Raw genomic sequence first — 23,250 nt, 5'->3', positions numbered from 1 at the left:
CACCTCACTGACTTTTCCCCACACAAAAATTAGAAACACCACACATCTTTCACCTCAACACACAACACATTTCTCACCTCGACATTAAACCAATTAAATTTTTACTATTTTCGTATTTTTGAAATAATAAGCGAATACGTAAAATTTATTACATAATTTTTTTTTCAATTACATTAAAAAAAAAAAAAACGAATTAAAAAAAAAAATTTATAAAAAAAGTTTGCGCCGGGAATTGAAATCGAGTCTAACATGTGGCGAGGAAAAATAGGCGGTGCGTTTATTTCTTCGACTGCTTATTTTTTTACCATTTTGTTACTTTTGAAATGATAAGCGGATACATAAAATTTATTACAACTTTTTTTACGATTACATTAAAAAAAAAAAATTTAAAAACGAAAAAAAAAAAATTTGCGCCGAGAATTGATGGCGAGTCACGTGGGGAGGATAAATACATTAAACCAATTAAATTTTTACTATTTTCGTATTTTTGAAATAATAAGCGAATACGTAAAATTTATTACATAATTTTTTTTTTCAATTACATTAAAAAAAAACGATTTAAAAAAAAAAATTTATAAAAAAAAGTTTGCGCCGGGAATTGAACTCGAGTCTAACATGTGGCGAGGAAAAATAGGCGGTGCGTTTATTTCTTCGACTGCTTATTTTTTTACCATTTTGTTACACAAAGTTGCATTCAGAAGAAAAGAACGGTTTAAGATAAATCAACACTTATTTTATATATTATGTCAATTTATAGTTTATGTATTCGACAGCATTTACATACATATGTATGTATGTGCATTTGTATATGAAAAACAATAATGCACAAGCGCAAGAACATCATATCACATATGCAAGTATGCCCAAATAACCTTGACTTATGTATGTACACATGTCACAGCACATCACATTCTTACAAGAAATCAAATACACATACTCACTAGTGAACGAGTTTCTTCCTAACAAGTGCAAAAACAATTCTGCTCTATGTATGTATATATACCCACTTTATGTCCTAGCATATATACATACATATACGAGTCTACCTACTTGCCTTCTAAACTTCCTACAAAATAATTGTATTCATATGTTACTACATCCATGCACGTTCATACATTCATGCATATTTGCGCGAGCACAGCGCTCCCTTCTTGCTTCCGTGTACTTTTGTCTTTCACCAGTCGATATTCCTAATATTATACTTACAAAAACACAATACTTTGATAGACGCAAATGCAACAGCAAGCGCAACGCGATGGCCGCTTTGCCACCGCACATTCTAAAATGTTCTAGAACACAACAAAAACACATACCTCACATGCGCATGTCGCCCAAAGCTAAAATCTAAGCCTAGCGACTACAAAAACAAAATACATTCGTAGACGCAGTCGCAGCGGCCATGATTCTATCAGCGACGGCGCTGAACAATTTAGAACAAAAACAAAAAGTTCATTCATAAGTTAGAGCTCATATTTCAATTTCATTCATAAAATGAGCCGCCCATATGCCAATTTTCGCGACCATTCGAAAATAGTCAATATTGGAATATTTCGCGTGGAATTATTTGCCAATATTTGATAAATCTTAAATTTTTGTCATGTCGAGTGGCCGCGGCTCCGTATGTATGTATGCACCCTTATATGTATGTAAATATGTCTTCTAACTGTGCGACAGTCGCGAGTTAATGCGACTTCCAGCGAAGCACACATTGCTGTCCGCAAAGCCGCATACATGTACCTTATGATCAGAAAGTACCGGGAATGTTTAAATTAAACAAAACAGAGTTAAATTTAAGGCAGATTTATATTATCTCCTTCAAAATATGACCCGTCTGAAGCAACACACATGTGCCAACGTTTAACCCAGTCCTCCAAACACCCCCGGCAGGCCGATTTGTATTCTCTTTGATCTGTGCGATGGCGCGTTATCATCATGCAAAATCTGAGAATTGTTTGCTCACATTTCCGGAGGTTTGCAACACACAGCATCTCTCTAAGGTTTCAAAACGGATAAATAATATTCTCTATTGACTGTCTGGCCCGATGGAAGGTACTCATGGTGTACTATGCCTTGGCAATCGAAGAAAACAGTCAACATCACCTTCCCGGTTCTTTTTGCTCATAGGGTATACATATCCCATCTTTTCACTGACGGACAAGAAGACGGTCGCAGTTGTTGTTTTTTATATGCATACATTTTGCGTTCGTTGAAGGTTTGTATATATTTGAATACATATGCGTGTATGTGCGTTTGGCTTTCTGGATGCATCCATGGATATTAGAATATTTTCTCATCAATATGTGTATGTAAGTAGTTCAGATTTGACTGAAGAGATTAAATATAGGAATGCATATTCATATGATTGCCTTTATGGCTGTTTTACATATAACTTATTTCAAATGAAGTATGAATAATGTTATGTTAGGACTATGAATAAGTTCGTGCGGTTTTTTTTCGAAATTTGAAACTTTATTGACGTAAAATGGTTACAAATTTAATATTCAAAATATTGTCCATCGCTTACTACTACTTTTTCCCATCTTTCTGGCAATTCACGGATTCCCTTTGTGAAAAATTCGGTCGGTTTTGCCGCAATCCACGAATCGATCCATTTTTTGACTTCATCGTAATTACGGAAGTGCTGGTCAGCCAGGCCATGTTGCATCGATCGGAAGAGATAGTAATCGGATGGCGCAAGGTCTGGACTATACGGCGGGTGGGGTAGGACATCCCATTTGAGCGTTTCTAAGTATGTTTTGACCACTTGTGCAACATGTGGCCGAGCATTGTCATGTTGCAAAATAACTTTGTCGTGTCTATCGGCGTATTGCGGCCGTTTTTCTCGCAGTGCTCGGCTCAAACGCATCAATTGTCGTCGGTAGACATCCCCCGTAATCGTTTCATTCGGTTTCAGTAGCTCATAATACACAACACCCAGCTGGTCCCACCAGATACACAGCATAACCTTCAGGCCATGAATATTCTGCGCCGACGTCGATGTTGAAGCATGGCCAGGGTATCCATACGTTGCCCGACGTTTTGGATTGTCGTAATGGACCCACTTTTCATCACCAGTCACAATTCGATGCAAAAAACCCTTTCTTTTGTGCCGTTGAAGCAGTTGTTCGCATGCCATAAAACGGCGTTCAACGTCTATTGGCTTCAATTCATACGGCACCCAATGGCCTACCTTTCGGATCATTCCCATGGCTTTTAAACGTTTGGAAATGGTTGATTGATCAACTCCCAAAGTTTTTGCAACCTCTTCTTGCGTTTGAGCCGGATCTTGATCGAGCAATTCCTCCAATTCGGTATCCATGAACTTTGGCGGCGCACCCTCGCGTTCTTCGTCTTCCAAGCCAAAATCACCACTTTTAAAGCGTGCAAACCACTTCTGGCACGTTCGCTCAGATAGAGCATGCTCACCATAAACTTCCACCAAGATACGATGACTTTCGGCTGCTTTTTTCTTCATATTAAAATAATGAAGAAGAATTCCCCGCAAAAACACATTATTTGGCACGAACTTCGACATTTTCAAGTGTGGTAAAAATATTGTTGTTTACGCTTCAAATAAAAAATTTATACTGACGTTTGTGCCTTACGACCGTAGCTCTCCAATGAATGTTTGGAAATGTGGATCGATGGAATAATAATCAAGTTACGCCATCTGTTGTAAAACCGCACGAACTTATTCATAGTCCTATTAGAAAATAAATTTCTAAATAACAGGTATTAGAAAAACCTGAATACACTATTTTAAATCAATTCTAATTAAACCAAATACAAAAAATTAAATAAAAATATCGAAAAAAGAAAAGTGTGTACAGGACTTGAACCTGAGTCAAACATGAGACTATGTACCGCATACACAACACGTCTTTCACAATTGCGCTAATCTACAATCACCAATTAAGTTTTCTAAATCACTCATTTATTCGATTCGCAGTTTTATATGCACATATTCTGCGTTAGTTGAAAGTTTGTACGCGTAATTATATGCATATGTATGTGTGTTTGCGCGTTTGGCTTTCTGGACGGATATTAGAATGATATTTTCTCATCAATATAATTTGGATTTGATGAAAGAGATTATAGACATATGTACATATTTTCTGTTTTGATTGATTTACATAAAAATCAGTTCATATCCAGTATGAACTATTTTATACCGTAAATAAATTTCCATTTATAAAATACAAAAAAAACAGTATTTTAAAGAAATTTTAATTAAAATAAACTCAACAATTTTACCAAACTTTCCTCGTTTGAATTGTAAAAAAAAAATGTGCAAGAAAAAAAAAATGACTTCAGGACTTGAACCTGAATTAAATACGTGCCAAAAAACAAAACGAATAATTCCGCCGACTTTAGCTTCTGCACCACAAATTAACTGCCGCGCGGCCTTCTTAATCGCAAATTTATTCGCTTCGATTTCCTTAGTAGTGTGCCGAAAAATCTTATGAACTTCCTCAGTAGTTTGGTAAACGCAAAAAAAATCTGAATTCCTGTCTTAGCGTGGTAAGTAAATATAGAAACCCTCCACTCGCGTTAGTCGCGTGGTAAATATCTGCAATTCCCCACTCGTGAGCAAAGTTGAATTTGAAATTACCTTAGTTTTAATCTACAAATTAGTACTCGAAAAAAGCTCATTTAACATTTGCTCCTTCTCATTGCATTAACATTATCTGGTATTGGGGACTAGGCTCTTACAACTTACGTAAAGCTTATGTTAATGGCTTGAGTGTAATTGAAGAAACCAACAAGGTAAAAAGAGTTAAGCATGAAACCAATCTGAGGAAAAGGCCATATTCATATTATTATTTCATGGAGATTAGTGGTAATAGCAGAGAATGTTAATGCAATGAGAAGGAGCAAATGTTAAATGAGCTTTTTTCGAGTTCTAATTTGTAGATTCAAACTAAGGTAATTTCAAATTCAATTTTCCTCACGAGTTGGGAATTGCAGATATTTACCACGCGAGTGACGCGAGTGGAGGGTTTCTATATTTACTTACCACGCTAAGACAGGAATTCAGATTTTTTCTGCGTTTACCAAACTACTGAGGAAGTTCATAAAATTTTTCGGCACACTACTAAGGAAATCGACTTATTTCATGCCCACAGCGAAGCGAATAAATTTGCGATTACGAAGGCCACGCGGCAGTTAATTTGTGGTGCAGAAGCTAAAGTCGGCGGAATTATTCGTTTTGTTTTTTGGCACGTATTTAATTCAGGTTCAAGTCCTGAAGTCATTTTTTTTTTCTTGCACATTTTTTTTTTACAATTCAAACGAGGAAAGTTTGGTAAAATTGTTGAGTTTATTTTAATTAAAATTTCTTTAAAATACTGTTTTTTTTGTATTTCATAAATGGAAATTTCTTTTCGGTATAAAATAGTTCATACTGGATATGAACTGATTTTTATATAAATCAATCAAAACAGAAAATATGTACATATGTCTATAATCTATTTCATCAAATCCAAATTATATTGATGAGAAAATATCATTCTAATATCCGTCCAGAAAGAAAAACGCGCATACAACTTTTCAACTAACGCAGAATATGTGCATATAAAACTGCGAATCGAATAAATGAGTGATTTAGAAAAGTTCATTCATAATTATAGTTTAGCGCAATTGTGAAAGACGTGTCGTGTATGCAGTACATCGTCCCATATTTGACTCAGGTTCAAATCCTGTACACACTTTTCTTTTTTCGATATTTTTATTTAATTTTTTGTATTTGGTTTAATTAGAATTGATTTAAAATAGTGTATTCAGGTTTTTCTAATACCTGTTATTTAGAAATTTATTTTCTATATAACATTATTCATACTTCTTTTGAATTGATTTATATGTAAAACAGCCATAAAGGCAATGCATATGAATATGCATTCCTATATTTAATCTCTTCAGTCAAATCTGAACTACTTACATACACATATTGATGAGAAAATATTCTAATATCCATGGATGCATCCAGAAAGCCAAACGCACATACACGCATATGTATTCAAATATATACAAACCTTCAACGAACGCAAAATGTATGCATATAAAAAACAACAACTGCGACCGTCTTCTTGTCCGTCAGTGAAAAGATGGGATATGTATACCCTATGAGCAAAAAGAACCGGGAAGGTGATGTTGACTGTTTTCTTCGATTGCCAAGGCATAGTACACCATGAGTACCTTCCATCGGGCCAGACAGTCAATAGAGAATATTATTTATCCGTTTTGAAACCTTAGAGAGATGCTGTGTGTTGCAAACCTCCGGAAATGTGAGCAAACAATTCTCAGATTTTGCATGATGATAACGCGCCATCGCACAGATCAAAGAGAATACAAATCGGCCTGCCGGGGGTGTTTGGAGGACTGGGTTAAACGTTGGCACATGTGTGTTGCTTCAGACGGGTCATATTTTGAAGGAGATAATATAAATTTGCCTTAAATTTAACTCTGTTTTGTTTAATTTAAACATTCCCGGTACTTTCTGATCATAAGGTACATGTATGCGGCTTTGCGGACAGCAATGTGTGATTCGCTGGAAGTCGCATTAACTCGCGACTGTCGCACAGTTAGGAGACATATTTACATACATATAAGGGTGCATACATACATACGGAGCCGCGGCCACTCGACATGACAAAAATTTAAGATTTATCAAATATTGGCAAATAATTCCACGCGAAATATTCCAATATTGACTATTTTCGAATGGTCGCGAAAATTGGCATATGGGCGGCTCGTTTTATGAATGAAATTGAAATATGAGCTCTAACTTATGAATGAACTTTTTGTTTTTGTTCTAAATTATTCAGCGCCGTCGCTGATAGAATCATGGCCGCTGCGACTGCGTCTACGAATGTATTTTGTTTTTGAGGTATGTGTTTTTGTTGTGTTCTAGAACATTTTAGAATGTGTGGTGGCAAAGCGGCCATCGCGTTGCGCTTGCTGTTGCTTTTGCGTCTATCAAAGTATTGTGTTTTTGTAAGTATAATATTAGGAATATCGACTGGTGAAAGGCAAAAGTACACGGAAGCAAGAAGGGAGCGCTGTGCTCGCGCACATATGCATGAATGGATGTAGTAACATATGAATACAATTATTTTGTAGGAAGTTTAGAAGGCAAGTAGGTAGACTCGTTTATGTATGTATATATGCTAGGACATAAAGTTTGTATATATACATACATAGAGCAGAATTGTTTTTGCACTTGTTAGGAAGAAACTCGTTCACTAGTGAGTATGTGTATTTGATTTCTTGTAAGAATGTGATGTGCTGTGACATGTGTACATACATATGTAAGTCAAGGTTATTTGGGCATACATACTTGCATATGTGATATGATGTTCTTGCGCTTGTGCATTATTGTTTTTCATATACAAATGTACATCCATACATATGTATGTAAATGCTGTCGAATACATAAACTATAAATTGACATACAATATAAAATAAGTGTTGATTTATCTTAAACCGTTCTTTTTTTCTGAATGCAAATACCTCCTATTGACATGTACATACATATTATGTACTTATGTACAATATATTATCATATACCATCATTAATTTACATATAAAGTATACGTTCATTTATGTACATATGTGTGTAATGAAAAACTTCATGAATTACTTTCAGAACTTTATTAAAATTTATTCGCGTCGCGCGCATGCACAAAACCTTTTGTTCACAACGCAGGCGCAGAAATAAACGCTCTGCGTATTTATCCTCCCCACGTGACTCGCCATCAATTCTCGGTGCAAATTTTTTTTTTTTTCTTTTTTAAATTTTTTTTTTTTAATGTAATCGTAAAAAAATTTGTAATAAATTTTATGTATCCGCTTATCAAAAGTAACAAAATGGTAAAAAAATAAGCAGTCGAAGAAATAAACGCACCGCCTATTTTTCCTCGCCACATGTTAGACTCGATTTCAATTCCCGGCGCAAACTTTTTTTTATAATTTTTTTTTTTAATTCGTTTTTTTTTTTTTTAATGTATTAATTGAAAAAAAAATTATGTGATAAATTTTACGTATTCGCTTATTATTTCAAAAATACGAAAATAGTAAAAATTTAATTGCTTTAATGTCGAGGTGAGAAATGTGTTGTGTGTTGAGGTGAAAGATGTGTGGTGTTTCTAATTTTTGTGTGGGGAAAAGTCAGTGAGGTGTCTATAAACTCGGTGTGCTAAATTCCCTTACTTCAAATCTTTCAAATCTCAATTGTACTAAAAAAAGCTCACAGTAACATTTGCACCTTCTCATTGCATTAACATTCTCTGGTAATAGAGTTGCAGTGTGTCAGAAATGCTTTAGATTTGCATTATCTGAAACCGAACAATTTATTAAAACTATTGCGAAGGAAAAACTTTAGGGGATTGGTGTTAAGGTAGACATGCGGGGTAAACATAATGGTCCTAAAAAACTTTCTGTAGAAAAGGAAAAAAGAAGTTTTGGCTTTTATTAAAAGCTTTCCGTCATATGAATCGCACTATACTCGACCTGATACTTCCAAACGGTATCTACCCAGTGATTTGTCGGTAGCTGAAATGCATCGTCTCTATGGAGAAAACTTAAAATTTAAAAAACCAAAGGTTGATATTTGCCACAAGTGCGATTTGCTTCATTCGAAAATACAAGCTGCTAATAACGAAGAGATTGATTCGCTAAAGTTAGAAAAAACTGAGCATCTCAATCTAGCACAACAAGCATATGACTCAAAAAAAACAAAAACCGATAAGGATATCGCTATAAACAATAATGATTTTAAAGAATTTTTGCTTTGATCTACAGCAGTGCCTGCCCACACCGCTACTGAGGACTTCGTTGTCATTTTACAAAAGACCATTATGGACTTATAATCTTACCGTGCATGACTGCACAACAAATCAACCAATATGCTATATGTGGCATGAAGCAATAGCTAAAAGAGGTGGAAGCGAAATTTCTTCGTGCATATTCGCTCATTTATTAGAACTAAATACAAATATAAAAAATGTGGTTTTCTATAGCGACTACTGTCCAGGACAAAATAAGAATTCGTTCATTGCAACGATGTTTGCAATTTTTTTGCAATTAGATAACGACGTAAGTATTATAGATCACAAATTTATGGTACCCGATCACACACACATGGAGTGCGATAGTAGCCATGCTGCAATAGTAAAAAAGAAAAAAAAGTTTTCAATAAAAATCCATCATCCTCGCGATTGGTACCAATTTATACGCACGGTAGGCGTAAAGAACAAATTTATAGTGAATGAAATGGAGCAATTGAAAATGCTGGATTTTGCATATGCAACGAAAAACTTGTTTACTTGGCGAAAAGTTGATGACAGCGGCAACAAATTCAATTGGCAATACATTAAGTGGCTCAGATATACAAAATAATTTGGTAAAATATATTTTAAAACATCTCTAAGAGAGGATGATCCGTTCAAATTCATAAATATATCAAAGCGAGGAATCCATTGTGTTAAAATAAAAGACTTGAAAAGGTGCTACGACTCTCCAATAAAAATAAGCCCAAAAAAGAAAAATGGTTTAGAAATGTTACCTCTTGTAGATAAAATTTATAAAGACTTTTATATAAACTTAAGAACCGAAGATATGTTTTCATCCAGATTTAACCCATAAAATCCCAACCTTATATAAAACAATTTTTTTTTTAAATGCGTTTATAAAACGTTTATTGAAATAGTGTAATTAAGCTCCTTAAAAAAAAAAACACGAAAAAAAATCAAAGAAATGCATTTTTTGGGCTGTACCCAATCGAGTACAATGGGATAATATGTATATACATTGCCTGTATATGAAAATATGGAGTATTAAATAAAAAGACACTTTCAAAGACTTCCTTGGTTATTAGTTCGGTTAACAGTATGGAAGTTTTTGAAACATTCTCTCTCTACGCAAAGGGTTACATTGCATAACTCGCAAATCCATCGAATTCTTTGGTGACACTCCCTGCACCTCAGCTGATTCGATATCCTTTTGGGAAAATGGTTATATGAGGAACCAGCTATTGATGCCGTTGTCGATCGTTTTGAAGATATGTCCCGGATATTATAATTGCGTAAATAAAATCGCACAATTTCACGTTGGTATTGCAACAAGTCGCATTGACTCTTACTTGCCATTTTATAAAGCTTCCATGCGTTTACTACGCACGAGCTTATCATTGTGGAGAAAAGAGGCCACCACCATTTCTTTCCTCTAAACTTTATATTGTAAGTATTCAAAGCTTGGTCGTGGAGGTCAACTCCTCCCATTCCTGAGTTGTATTCCGCTATCAACTTCGGCTGCTGGGCATTCACCTTGCGCCTCTCTTGTCTTGACCATCGTTTGACGGTATGTAAAGGTGCAATTCTATCATAGTTTGTTCCCACTGTCACAACGCTATTGTCATTCCACGTCACAAAAAGTATTCCTGAGTCAGAAAACCTACAAAATTTGATACAAAACAACTATTCAAATAAATCATTGTGATAAACTTACATAAAATCAAACGGGGAGACCGTTGCTTCTTTTGTAGTTCTTTGTTCGTTTTCAGAGGACATTTTTTGGTCCGCCGTTCACGAACAGTCCCAGTAGCCTTAAATCCTTGTTCTTTCAAAATTCTAAGAAGGTCATATGACGTAAAGAAGAATCGAAAAATACGATTCCAAGGTTGGAATATCATCACGCAATATATTATCCTCTTCAATGTCCTCCTCATCTGTGTCACAGTGGGTATTTGGCGGTATAATAGCGAAGTCGAAGTGACTACGGTCGCTTGATTCAATATAGTCGGTGGCCGCAGAAAGGTTATGAAACCTCTTTCCGTAAAATTTTTTTACATCCATTACCAAATCTACATGAAATATGCACACAAAATATATATGAATGTTCCCACTGTACCCATGCGAGTACACTAGAATTTAAACCTACCGAAATGCACTTTTCCACAACTTTTTTCGTTTTTTTGGTATAAAGTATACAAATTATATGTATTATGAATATTACAACACTGAACTTTTTCCGTGATAACTTAGATTTTGTCAAACAGAGAGCTTATTGCAAACTAAACCATGAAAAGAAGAAAAATAGCAAAGGTGCACACAAAGACAAGTGAATAACGGATAACGGGACTCAAAAAAAAGAAGGAGAAACATGTGTATTTCTTTTCGACATTGCTCTGTATTATAAAGTGGCGAGTGCATTTAAAAATTTGTAAGCGTTGGCTTTTGACGTCGTTTCGAAAAAGATGCTTTTTCTGTACTCAAGCGAGTACAATGGGATCGAATGGGTTAACGTCGTATGACGAAAGTGAAGAATAATAATACGTATATATTACTAGACGAAAGTCTGATTGTTATAAACATTGAAACACTGAAAAATGAATTGAATATTTTTACTTTTATACGTGGGTATATATGTACATACATATTTTTCTTTTTAACTAAGCGCTAACGCAACAAACTATAATGTGCTAACGGATTATTTATTGTAAATTAATATTCACCTTTAACTGAAAAATGTATTAATTTTACTACTTTAAGGTAAGGAACTGAATAAATAAAAATATCTTATCTAAATTAACTTACTCGTTTTAATTACAACAGAAGATCTTATGTTCTCGTAAGACTTGATTAATTTATATTTATATCGATAATAATATCTTAAGTCTATATAAGATGCTTCGTTTTCTTGTCGCGAGTTTTTTAAAACATCTTAAGTACGAAACAGTGAAAAAAACATGCTTACTAGGCACAAATGTTTAAATTTTTGTTAAATTTTGTTTGAAGACTAGTGAGCCCTCTCGTTGGATTAAAAACATTATCCAAAAGCCACGCAGTACTTATTTTACACAAAATCGTCCATATCTCGAAATGCAATTTTTGCACTTAAGATGTTATGTTAAAACGCCACAGATATAATAAATAAAAATAGTTTAGTAAATTCTAAGTAAAGCGTTTTTCAGTAAGAGCGCTTCAACTTTTGAACTTTTTTGAATAAAACACAAACGGTTTGACTTTTTTAACTAATTTTTTTTTATTATCGAGTTTGAACATATACATTTAAGTATGAAATTCGATTTCTTTTGCATGACCACCGCGTGCACGTTTTACGAAGTCCAATCGTTGAACCCAATTTTCGACCACTCTTTTGCATAAATCGGCTGAAATTCCAGCAATTTCGCGTTTAATATTGGCTCTGAGCTCACAAATCGTCGCCGGCTTGTTACTGTACACCAATGACTTCACATAACCCCAAAGAAAATAGTCCAGAGGCGACAAATCACACGAGCGCGGCGGCCATTCGACCGGTCCATTTCTGGAAATAATGCGCTCATCGAACTTACTCTTCAACAAATCAATTGTAGCGTGTGCTGTGTGGCTTGTGGCCCCCTCCTGTTGAAACCACATGTCGTCTAAGTCCATACCATTCAATTGCGGCCAAAAATAATCGTTTATCATGTCGCGGTATCGATTTCCATTCACAGTAACGTGGCGATCGTTCTCGTCAACGAAGAAATATGGGCAAATTACGCCGCCGGCATGTAAACCGCACCAACCAGTGATTTTTTCGGGATGCAACGGTGCCTCATGAATCACGTGTGGATTCCTTTCTGCCCAGTAACGCATATTTTGCTTGTTGACAAAGCCATTGAGCCAAAAGTGAGCTTCATCTCTGAAGATGATTTTTTGGCCGTAATGCTCTTAAAGTAGCAGCAACAGAACGATTATTTTCATAAAAAATTTCCACGATTTACAAGCGTTGCTCAAGTGTGTAGCGTTCCATGATGAAATGTATACTAATGAAGTTTACAAATGACAAGCGAAAAATAAAAAATATAGTGTCGTTCGCCCTCCCTATCGGAAAAAAGTTGAAGCGCACCTATTGAAAAACGCCTTATAATCGTGCAGGGTTGAACAAAAGATAAACATATGTATTTTAAGAATACCAAAAGATAAACATATTTTAAGAAAAACAGAAGACAAACATATGTATTTTAAGAAAAACAGAAAATATGTATTTTAAGAATAACAAAAGATAAACATATTTTAAGAAAAACAAAAGATAAAATATGTATTTTTTGAGAATGACATAAGATAAACATATGTATTTTAAGAATAACAAGAGATAAACATGTTTTCCTAAACAGCAAACAAAGTAACTAATGTACAAGTCATGTTCGTAAAACAGTAAGATGAGTAAGTATAAATACGACTGTAAAATATGTTGGCAGCCAGTCCAGTATTAAGAACTACCCTAAAATTAAGTTTCTAACCTTACAGATATATGCACATGTTTTTGTGCACTTTTTATCAATTGAAGAACTACATACGTAAAGTAATATACCAATTAACTACATATTTACCTACTATCAGAGAACATAAAAAAATTGTTACGAAATTTGCTTCTAGTATCGAAATGTCCGGGACAGAACTTTTTTATAAGCTACTTGTTGCTGTCTTTTGCATTTTACTGTCTATAACTCACTCAGATTTCAGAGTAAGTTTCTAACATTGCAGATATATGCACATATTTTTGTGCACTTTTTATCAATTGAAGAACTACATACGTAAAGTAATATACTAATTAACTACAGATTTACCTACTATCAGAGAACACAAAATAATTGTTCTTCTAGTATCGAAATGTCCGGGACAGAACTTTTTTATAAGTTAATTGTTGCTGTCTTTTGCATTTTACTGTACGTTCATGCGCGCACTTGATGAACAGCAGCTGCGGTTGTCGAGCATTTATTATATATGTATATACAGAGCCGCGCCCATTGAACATGGAAAAATTCACGATTCATCAAATATTGGCAAATAGGTATTTCTTTAATAAATATTTCAGTATTGACTATTTTGATTTGATAAGTTCAATCTTAGATGTAAATTTTTGTCATCGTTTGCCGCCGCGAGCTCACATATACGCACATACAAATTTGTACATGTACATCTACATACATATAATATCATAAAAATGAATCGCAAAATGTGTTGTTAAGCGCATAACTGAACAACTCATGGACCAATCTTAACAATTTTTTTTAAATGTTCCTTGAAGTCCAAGGATGGTTTCTACGGCGAGAAAAGTTCGAATAATTTCCGGGAAGCCCCTTAACCGCCCTTTTCTTTTTCCCATACAAATATTTGCGTGTTCGCGTTGGAGGATCTAATGCGTTCACACAGAAGTGATAGTCGGCCCTATCATAGAATCGGTCGTAGAAATCCTACGAATACGAAAAAATTGTAATCGAGGGTTCCATGTGAACACGAAAAAGTGCTGCCAAACTCAAATGCCAAATTTTAATATTTCGACAACAGCTCTCTTCAGTGTAAAGAAGACTATTTGGCAAATAATCTTTAAGTTTTTTGTCAAGTTAGCTGAATTTTCATATTAAAATGTATTCGTTGGTATCTGCGGTTGTGTTAATGGAGGAACAGAGAAGTAAGGTAGGTAGATGAGATGGAAAGAATACCCCAGGTACACTTCAAGTAGCACTTACGTGCTGTTTTGATACCATAATGTGGACCACTACCTGTAAAAAGATTTAGGGAAGAAAAAACCGTCTACAGCCATCCCGCGCTGTTGATGTAGTGGAGGGCACGCTAAGGAATCTCAAGCGCCTAGCCTTCACCTCGGCCCCATACACGCAAAGGCTCGAAATATTGTAGAAAGAACAATTGTCATCATCCACTTATAGTGATGCAGCTTCAAATATTAGACAATCTATATGTAGAGCACTACTGTAAAGTTTGTTCTTAGTGACAAATAAAATAAATTTTAACACAAAACATTTGTAGGTTTCAATAAAATATGTATATTAACTTTTTTTTTGACAACGCTTCGAGGCTCTTATTTTCTATTTCTAACATTTGTTGTTTTATTTGATTTTTGGCCGCATTAAAGCACTCCATCTTTCTATGGCGCCAACGCGTTTCTTCCAGGTCGGCTGTTTTCAGGTCGCACATTTTTTCAAGTGCCGAACAGTTCGCTGCATAGTCGAAGCGAGATTGTCTAGCTCCATATCTTGCTATTCAAAATGCTGCAGACTCTTTGCTTGGAAGTCCTTTGAATCGCTAGCTGCTCTTTAATAAGATCTGAAGTACTTGTATCGACTCGCTTTTGGACAGTTGGTGTACGTCTGGTGAAAGAAGGACTGCAGTTATCCGACAGCATGGATACGTCCGGATCGGGTGCACTATTCTCTGCTTCGACAGCAGCAGGTAGTCCCACCCTTACGGTTCCTGTGATACCGTGCGTGCTGATCTCTAAAGCGATCAGTTTGATGACTTCTTCTTCCATTTCATTTAAGTGGTGCTACTCATATCGGCCACCGCCAATTGTTGTTTGCTCCTCCTTGTTTTTGGAAAATTTTCGCTTTATATTAGCCTTCCAATCGAACCACACCTGAAATAAAAATATGTTGTGCAAACGGATAATGTACTTATATACAGCCCTCTATTACCTTTTTCCAGCTTGATACATCTTTGGTTGAAGGGCCTATACTGTTAAGCTGCTTCGCAACATTTTGCCAAAACTCGGCTACCTCTTCTTTTGAGCATTTGGAGAACCAATGAGCAATCCCTGACTTCTCCTTTATTAGCTCCAACAAAGTCGCATACTGCTGCCGTGTTGTTACAACTTTGTACCTGTAAAAATCAAATAAAATTACATATACATATGTACATACTTTAAAAATTCCTTTTTGTTTATAGTTTAGTTAATATAATTTTACAGCTTTCTTATTTGTTTCCTTTTAAATTTTCTTTTTATTACTCGTTCTAATTTTTGTCCGTTAGCCTAACCTTGTCATAGAAAAATTGTACGAACCTGTAAGATTTGACGTTACGAGTGTATTCGGTGAATGCTACTCTACGAATTTCGAATGAACGTTCGGAGCTATTCGAATTGTATGATTACAATTTCTTAGTTTCTACGAAAAACAGTCTACGACGGATTCTATGATAGGGCTGATTATCGTGAACCCGACCAAATTGAAAAGTCAAAAAATGTAATATAAGTGCTATAGATTTGATTGGACTCGCAATATTCTCTCGTTTGTTTTAGTTTCAGAACGAGTTAGAGAATGATTTCATTTATAAATAATAAATAGAAATAGGTAAGTAAATTCTAAGAATAATCATTGTTTCGAGGAGGAGCTGTTTTGCACCACCTATGTTTGCAATTAATTTCGAATAAAAAATAAGCGCTAAAATGTTTAACAACTTTATTGTTTCGCGATCGCGGTAGAAGTGACCACAATATAAATTTATGCTACACTTATGTATGTTGGTACATACTCGTATATATGTATATAAGAATGAAATAAGAAGGAAATACAAAGAATTTTAGTACATTGAGAGAATTACAGTTGTAGTTATGATCACGCCATTTAGTGATGCGAATATCAAAAATACCAATTAGTGGTGCGAATATCGAAAATAGCAATTAGTGCTGCTCCGAACATCCTCCCCCCGTTGGAAGGTGTAAGTTTCCAACCGCTTCAGTTTCAATAGGGAGCACAGCAATTTTTCCCACAGCTCGCTTGACTAATCCATTGGCAGTGCGGATGATGGCGATACGAGCCACACCATCGGCGCCGCGAATTAAACTCTCCACGCGTCCTAGTCGCCATTTTAGTGGTGGAAGGTTTTCTTCTTTAAAAATTACCATATTTCCAACTTGAACAATCCCAGTTGATTTTCGCCACTTAACTCGTTCTTGCAGCAGTGAGAGATAAGAACTGCTCCACCTTTTCCAAAATACCTGCTGCATATGACAAACACGCTGCCATCGGCTTAAGCGACTGATATCGAGGCCGGTTACGTCTGGTTCAACGACAGATGTAAATGGCGCACCTATGAGAAAATGAGCCGGCGTGAGCACGTTGAAATCATCTGGATTCTCTGAAATTGGACAAAGTGGACGAGAGTTAACTATTGCTCCGATTTCACATACAAGAGTACGAAGCTCTTCGAATGTCAGGATTGAGAGGCCAACAGTGCGGAGAAAGTGAAATTTCGATGACTTAACAGCCGCCTCCCATAATCCACCAAAATGTGGTGAACGAGGCGGAATACATTTCCAAGAGATGCCTTCCAAGTTGCATTGATTAGTGACTTCAGTGTTATGGGAATTGCTTGAGAACAATTGACTTAACTATTGCAACTCGTTTTTAGCGTTGCATTGTCTGACCAAATGGTGTGCGGTTTGCCTCTTGTGCAAATAAATCTTTTCAAAGTTGCAAAAAACGATGATGTTGAAAGGTCCTGAGTAAGCTCCAGATGACAAGCGTGCTGAAGCAGACAAAAACGCATATGTAGCATTTAATGGGTGGCTTGCTGCGAACTTCCGACTTGTAGTAAAATGGTCCACAATAGTCGATGCCAGTGGTGAAAAATGTTCTGTTAGCCTGAACCCTATCGGCTGGAAGGCTTCCCATGATATGCTAATAGATGATTGGTTTCAAACGGAAGCAACGAATGCATTTACTTATAACGCTAGCGACAGTCTTGCGACCGCCAATTGGCCAATATTTCTGCCGAATTGAAGCTAGTTCGCTCTGTGGTCCAGCGTGTAGATATTTGCGATGAAAGTGGTCAATTATTGCATTTGTGACCGGATGATGTTTTGGTAACAAAGGTGGATGTTTTGCTTCAAAGTCCAATAAAGAGTTTTGCAGACGTCCTCCAACGCGAAGAAGCCCAAATGAGTCGATAAACGGATTTAATGAGTGTAGCTTACTTGACGAATTAAGTTTCTTGTCAAATCTTAGCGCCTTGAGCTCAGCTGCAAAATGAATTTGTTGAATGTTACGGATTAGTAAATGTATACCCATTTTAATATTCAGCGGAGTCAACGGTTGGCCATGAACGCGGGTACAGTGCGGTTGGCAAAAATAGTAAATGTAGGCAAAGATGCGCTGCAACCTTTCAAAGGAGTGGTGGTACTTGCAATCGAGTGTTATGTCTCGTAGTTGAGAAGCAACTAAGACTTTACGTCGCCGTTCGGGTAAATCAGTTAACAAATCCATGAGATTAGTCCAATCCGATTGCCTTCTTGATAAAAATTGTGGACCACTTCTCCAAAGTTCAGAATTTAGTAATTCTTTGGGAGTGCACCCCCTCGAAAGAATGTCTGCCGGATTCAAAGAAGTAGGCACATGATGCCAAGTCATACCTTTGGTTAGTGTTTGTATCTGGCTAATTCTATTTGATACAAAAATGTTGAAATTTGATGGTTGTTCGCGAAGCCATGATAGAGTGACCATTGAGTCTGACCAGCAGTGAACGGTGTGAGAATGTGGAAAATCTAGTGAAATGGGTGCCACCAATTCCGCAAGCAGCAAGGCTGCCGACAGTTCTAATTTAGGAATAGTTAAACTCTTCAGAGGCGAGACTCTCGACTTTGCACAAAGTAAGCATGATTTTAAAATACCATCACACTCCGAACGAATGTATACACATGCACCAAACGCCGCCAAGCTTGCGTCGCAGAATGCGTGAATCTCCCAACTAGAATTAGGCGTCAATACAAAGCGAGGAAATTTAAAGCTGCTTACTAGACCAAGCTGTACACAAATGTCGTTCCAGGTAGTTTGCAACAACTGAGGCAAGCTTTCGTCCCACTGCAGTTTTTCCTTCCAAAGGATTTGCAGGAAAATTTTTGCTTTCGTAATGACTGGCGAAACCAAGCCAAGCGGATCATAAATTTTAGCAATATATGAAAGTATCGTGCGTTTTGTCGTGCGTGCGTTATTATCAATAGGCGAAAATGAGAATAAGAAGTTATCAGTTTTAGGGTCCCAGATGAGGCCAAGAGTCTTTGCAACATCACTTCCATCGTGGAATTTAAGAAGATTCTCGCAATCTGAGTCAAGAACACCTTGCAGCGCGCCATCCACGTTTGAGCACCACTTACGAATGTTGAATCCTCCACGCTGAAGTAAACCTTTAACCTGACGTCTGATCTCAACCACTTCTTCTATAGTATCTCCGCCTGAAATGAGATCGTCAACATAAAAGTCTCTCCTCACGATTTTTGCACCTATTGGAAATGACCCTTCTTCATCGTACGAAAGTTGATGCATAGCTCGTATTGCAAGAAAGGCGGCAGATTTTGTTCCGTATGTTACAGTGTCTAACTTGTATATCTTTACCTCATCGAGTGGGTTCTCGCGCCATAAAATGCATTGCAGATATTCGTCTGGAGATGTCATACGTACGCATCGGTACATTTTGCATATATCTCCGCACAGAGCGAATTTACGAAAACGAAATTGTAAAAGAGTTTTGAACAGCTTTGCTTGAATAGTTGGACCCGCTAGGAAAAGGTCATTCAACGAGTAGCCTGTTGTTGTTTTTGCGGAGCCATCGAATACGACGCGAAGTTTTGTCGTTGTACTGTCAAACTTTTGCACGCAATGGTGCGGTAGAAAAAATGTTTTTGTTGTTGCCCCAGGTGTTGCCAGTGACATGTGGTTCAGCGATATGTACTCACTCATAAAATGAATATATTGAGTTCTTAAGTTACTATTATTTTCCAATTTTCGCTCTAAGCTTTTAAATCTGCGAAGAGCACGATTGTATGAGTCGCCAAGATCGCTAAAGCCTGTTTTTGTTGCCAAACGCACTGAATACTCTCCCGAAGTAAGCCGAGAGAAATATTTCTTGAAATGCTGCTCGCACCAGTCATCTTCTTTAGATGGAGGGGGAGCAGAGTCGAAGCAATTCTTTATTTCCCAGAATCGTTTTACGATATCGTTCAATGAGTTATTATGTTGATGTTCAAATACGTTTTTGCTGCAGGCAGCGAGCGAGGATGATTGTTTGTTGGTATATGAAACACCACCAGCGACAACCCAGCCCAGTCGAGTTTTTTGCAGTAATGGCAAATTACTAGCAATGTGTATTTGGCCAACGCACATCAAATCAAAAAACAAACCCGCGCCAATGAGCAAGTCAATGCGCTGGGGTTTAAAGAATAATGGATCTGCTAGATTAATGTTTGACGGTATTATCCATTCCGAAGAAAGGCTGAAGTTAGGTCGATAATCTGTAATACTAGGTGTGACCACAGCAGTGAACGAAGTGTTGTAGCCTTTATCTTGCGACTGTGCGAAAATGTCAATCTCTTTGTCGGCAACAAAGTTTGATTCGCCGATACCGGAAATCAAAATTGCAGATTGTTTGAATGGAAGTTGCAGCATATTTGCCAAGCGAGCGGTTACAAAATTTATTTGAGAGGCCGAGTCGAGAATAGCACGACATGGAACGAAGTCACCTGAACGATTTTTGACTGAAAGTATAGCTGTAGCAAGCAACACATTACTATTGGCGCCCGAATTTGGGGCTTGAGCGACTGTACTTGAAGTTAACGATGAAATGAGTGTTTGCTGTGAAGGGGCTGTAGCTTCAATTGTTGGTAGGTTTGAAGACGGGGATATAGACGAGGTATGCGGGTTCATATGGAGAAGCGAATTGTGTTTGCCTGGGCAATGACGACAATGTCCAGACTTACACCGTTGTAAACTATGGCCCTTGCGTAGGCAATTTAAGCAAAGTTGCAATCGCTTAGCTTCTTTGTAGCGCAAATTTGGCGACAAATTTAAAAATTTTAAACAGCTATTTATGTAATGTTCTTTCGAATCGCAAAATGTGCAAAAGCTAGAGCTACTTGAGGATGCTACCAAAGCCTTTCTAATACCTTTATTTGCATTCGAATGTTTGCCAATCTGATTGCTAAGTGTTTGCGTAGCACCTTCCAAATTTTCCATAATTCGGCACCGCTTCTCCAGAAATGAGGTCATTGAATTCAAAGTTGGCAATGTCTGCGTGGGCAAGTCCTCCTCCCACTTCTCCTGCGTCTTCTGATCGAACTTTCTAGTAACAAGATGCATGAGCAAACCATCCGATATTTGTTCTGGTGTTGCCATGGTGTTAAGTGCACGAAGATGGGAATTAAAATTGTCGCACAATTCGCGCAAACGATTGGCTGAACCTTTATCAACACTCTTCAACTCGATAATCGCCCTAATGAGAGCCTGAAAAATAAGTAATTTATTATCAAATCGATTTTTTAATAGGGCAATGGCCTTGTCATAATTCTCCTCAACCGGTTCTAGTGAGCAAATTGTTTCCAAAGCGGCTCCTTGTAGACTAGCGCGTAAATGTTGGAGTTTCTCCACTTTGCTTAGCTCGAGGTCCTTGTCAATAACGCTACTGAACATGGCAAAAAAATTAGGCCAATCAATGTACGCTCCACTAAATTTCGGTATTTTCAGCTCAGGAAGGCGAGACTTTCTTGCGATTCTTCCAATGCGAAATGCCTAGCAGTCGATGAATGCCTTACGTTTGTCTTCCGATGCGAATTGAGCTGACGCGACAGCTTTGCTTTGACTTCTATGTACACGTTGAAAAATTCTGCTCGGCCTACTCCATCTAGTTCGCGTGGATCAGCTTCTTCGAGAATAGAATGCACGTGGTCAAAGTTGTCGTGAATGCTTTCGACGTACTCCATGTGGACAGAAAGTTCAGCTTCATCAAGTTCATCAAGACGATGCGACGACAATGTTTTGTTTAACGCAATTAATTGGTGCTTAATCGACGCACTTTTCCTTTTATTAAACGAAATTGAATCGGAGCTGTTGATCGTTGCATCGGATGATGTGTTGTCGATACCCTTTTTCGATTTGCTGCCTTTGGGCATTTTGGCAATACAATTAAATGTGTGCAGCACGACAGATGCGAAAAAATAGGATTAGCTGTATTATCAGCAGATACCTCCGTTATGCGGTTATGTACTGACGAACGAATTTAATTTATTTACAGTTTCAATAACTGCACTCAAATTTTTGCTTGCACGCAAGTGATTTTATTTAGTTAAAACTCGAATAGTTATAACGCGAAAAGACTTCTAACCCGATCACGTCGGGGTCACCAATGTTTCGAGGAGGGGCTGTTATGCACCACCTATATATGCAATTAATTTCGAATAAAAAATAAGCGCTAAAATGTTTAACAACTTTATTGTTTCGCGATCGCGGTAGAAGTGACCTTTTAAGTTGTCACAATATAAATTTATGCTACACTTATGTATGTTGGTACATACTCGTATATATGTATATAAGAATGAAATAAGAAGGAAATACAAAGAATTTTAGTACATTGAGAGAATTACAGTTGTAGTTATGATCACGCCATTTAGTGATGCGAATATCAAAAATACCAAATAGTGATGCGAATATCGAAAATAGCAATTAGTGCTGCTGCGAACAATCATGCAAACATATTTTAAGAATACCAAAAGATAAACTAGTTAAGAATAACAAAAGACAAACAGTATTAATTAATCTAGAAAACCCATGTTTCTCGCCAGGACTGGATGGAATCTTCCCTGCCATGCTCCAAAAGGTAAGCCATCTTGTGGTACCATAGTTAAGAACGATATTCAGGGGATGCTTGAAGGGCAGCTAAGTTCCTGTATTGTGGAGAGAAGCGAGAGTTGTGTTTATTCCAAAAGCGGGAAAAAGCGGGAAAAAGCAACCCTCTCTACTCAAAGGAATACAGGCCCATTAGTCTGACCTCATTTCTCCTGAAAACGTTAGAGAAGATTCTAGACACATACATTAGAGACACAATTGCGCCGGACGAATTATCCATGGCGTAGCATGCTTACACTAAAGGCAGATCTACTGAAACTGCGCTTCACTCACTTGTACTAAACATAGAAAAAGCGTTAGAATATAAGGAGTATGCTTTAGGAGTATTTCTAGATATATCAGGGGCCTTTAACAACGTGACAAAAGATGCTACTTTAAATAGAAATATGGATAAGGCAGCTATTAGCTAGAAGAAAGATAAGAGCGGAATGGAACGATGCGAGCGTCACCAAATATGCATTCAGAGGTACTCCGCAAGGTGGGGTACTATCGCCGCTATTATGGTTACTTGTAGCAAATGAAATGCTCAAGAAACTTGTTGGAGGGGCACCAAAACTAGTGGCATATGCCGATTACATAGCTATAGTAGTTACGGGAAAGTACCTGCACACCATCAGTAATGTGATGAACAACACGCTTAAAACGATACAACAATGGACATCTCGCGCAGGGCTGGGGACAAACGCGGAAAAACGGACATGGCACTTTTTACCAGGAAGTGCAAGGTCCCGACGTGGAACCTCCCGGAGCTAGGCAACAACGAACTACTTCTCAAAGATCATGCGAGGTACCTCGGAGTAATA

The 23,250-nt window shown here is 37.0% G+C and overlaps 2 protein-coding genes across 2 annotated transcripts; both read right to left on the bottom strand.

Moving 5' to 3' along the window:
• Positions 1–9,115: 9,115 nt before the first annotated feature.
• On the bottom strand, positions 9,116–11,085 carry LOC128870248 (piggyBac transposable element-derived protein 3-like). Its single transcript, XM_054112848.1, has 3 exons — positions 10,504–11,085; positions 9,930–10,449; positions 9,116–9,160 (listed from the first exon to the last, which is right to left on the bottom strand). The coding sequence occupies exons 1-3, from the start codon at positions 10,563–10,565 to the stop codon at positions 9,116–9,118; spliced, it is 627 nt and encodes a 208-aa protein (XP_053968823.1). The 5' UTR covers positions 10,566–11,085.
• A 4,239-nt stretch (positions 11,086–15,324) lies between these two features.
• LOC128870246 (uncharacterized) lies at positions 15,325–21,235 on the bottom strand. The gene is made up of 3 exons (XM_054112847.1): positions 19,695–21,235; positions 15,473–15,656; positions 15,325–15,414 (listed from the first exon to the last, which is right to left on the bottom strand). The coding sequence occupies exons 1-3, from the start codon at positions 21,233–21,235 to the stop codon at positions 15,325–15,327; spliced, it is 1,815 nt and encodes a 604-aa protein (XP_053968822.1).
• Positions 21,236–23,250: the final 2,015 nt, after the last annotated feature.

The sequence above is a fragment of the Anastrepha ludens genome, chromosome X, assembly GCF_028408465.1.
Source record: "Anastrepha ludens isolate Willacy chromosome X, idAnaLude1.1, whole genome shotgun sequence".
Classification (NCBI taxonomy): domain Eukaryota; kingdom Metazoa; phylum Arthropoda; class Insecta; order Diptera; family Tephritidae; genus Anastrepha; species Anastrepha ludens.
The sequence above is the reverse complement of the archived record's forward strand: the minus strand, read 5'-3'. Positions and strand labels throughout refer to the sequence as shown.

Excerpts from the sequence above, each read along its gene's own strand:
- LOC128870248 (XM_054112848.1), bottom strand. The coding sequence starts at position 10,565 with ATGTCCTCTGAAAACGAACAAAGAACTACAAAAGAAGCAACGGTCTCC. Across the intron at positions 10,450-10,503 it reads GTCTCCCCGTTTGATTTTAT|GTTTTCTGACTCAGGAATAC; the intron begins GTAAGTTTATCA and ends CAAATTTTGTAG. Across the intron at positions 9,161-9,929 it reads GGATTTGCGAGTTATGCAAT|CATGGCTACTATCGCACTCC; the intron begins GTAACCCTTTGC and ends TTACTATTGCAG.
- LOC128870246 (XM_054112847.1), bottom strand. The coding sequence starts at position 21,235 with ATGTTCAGTAGCGTTATTGACAAGGACCTCGAGCTAAGCAAAGTGGAG. Across the intron at positions 15,657-19,694 it reads CCATCTAAAGAAGATGACTG|GTACAAAGTTGTAACAACAC; the intron begins GTGCGAGCAGCA and ends TGATTTTTACAG. Across the intron at positions 15,415-15,472 it reads ATGTATCAAGCTGGAAAAAG|GTGTGGTTCGATTGGAAGGC; the intron begins GTAATAGAGGGC and ends TTTTTATTTCAG.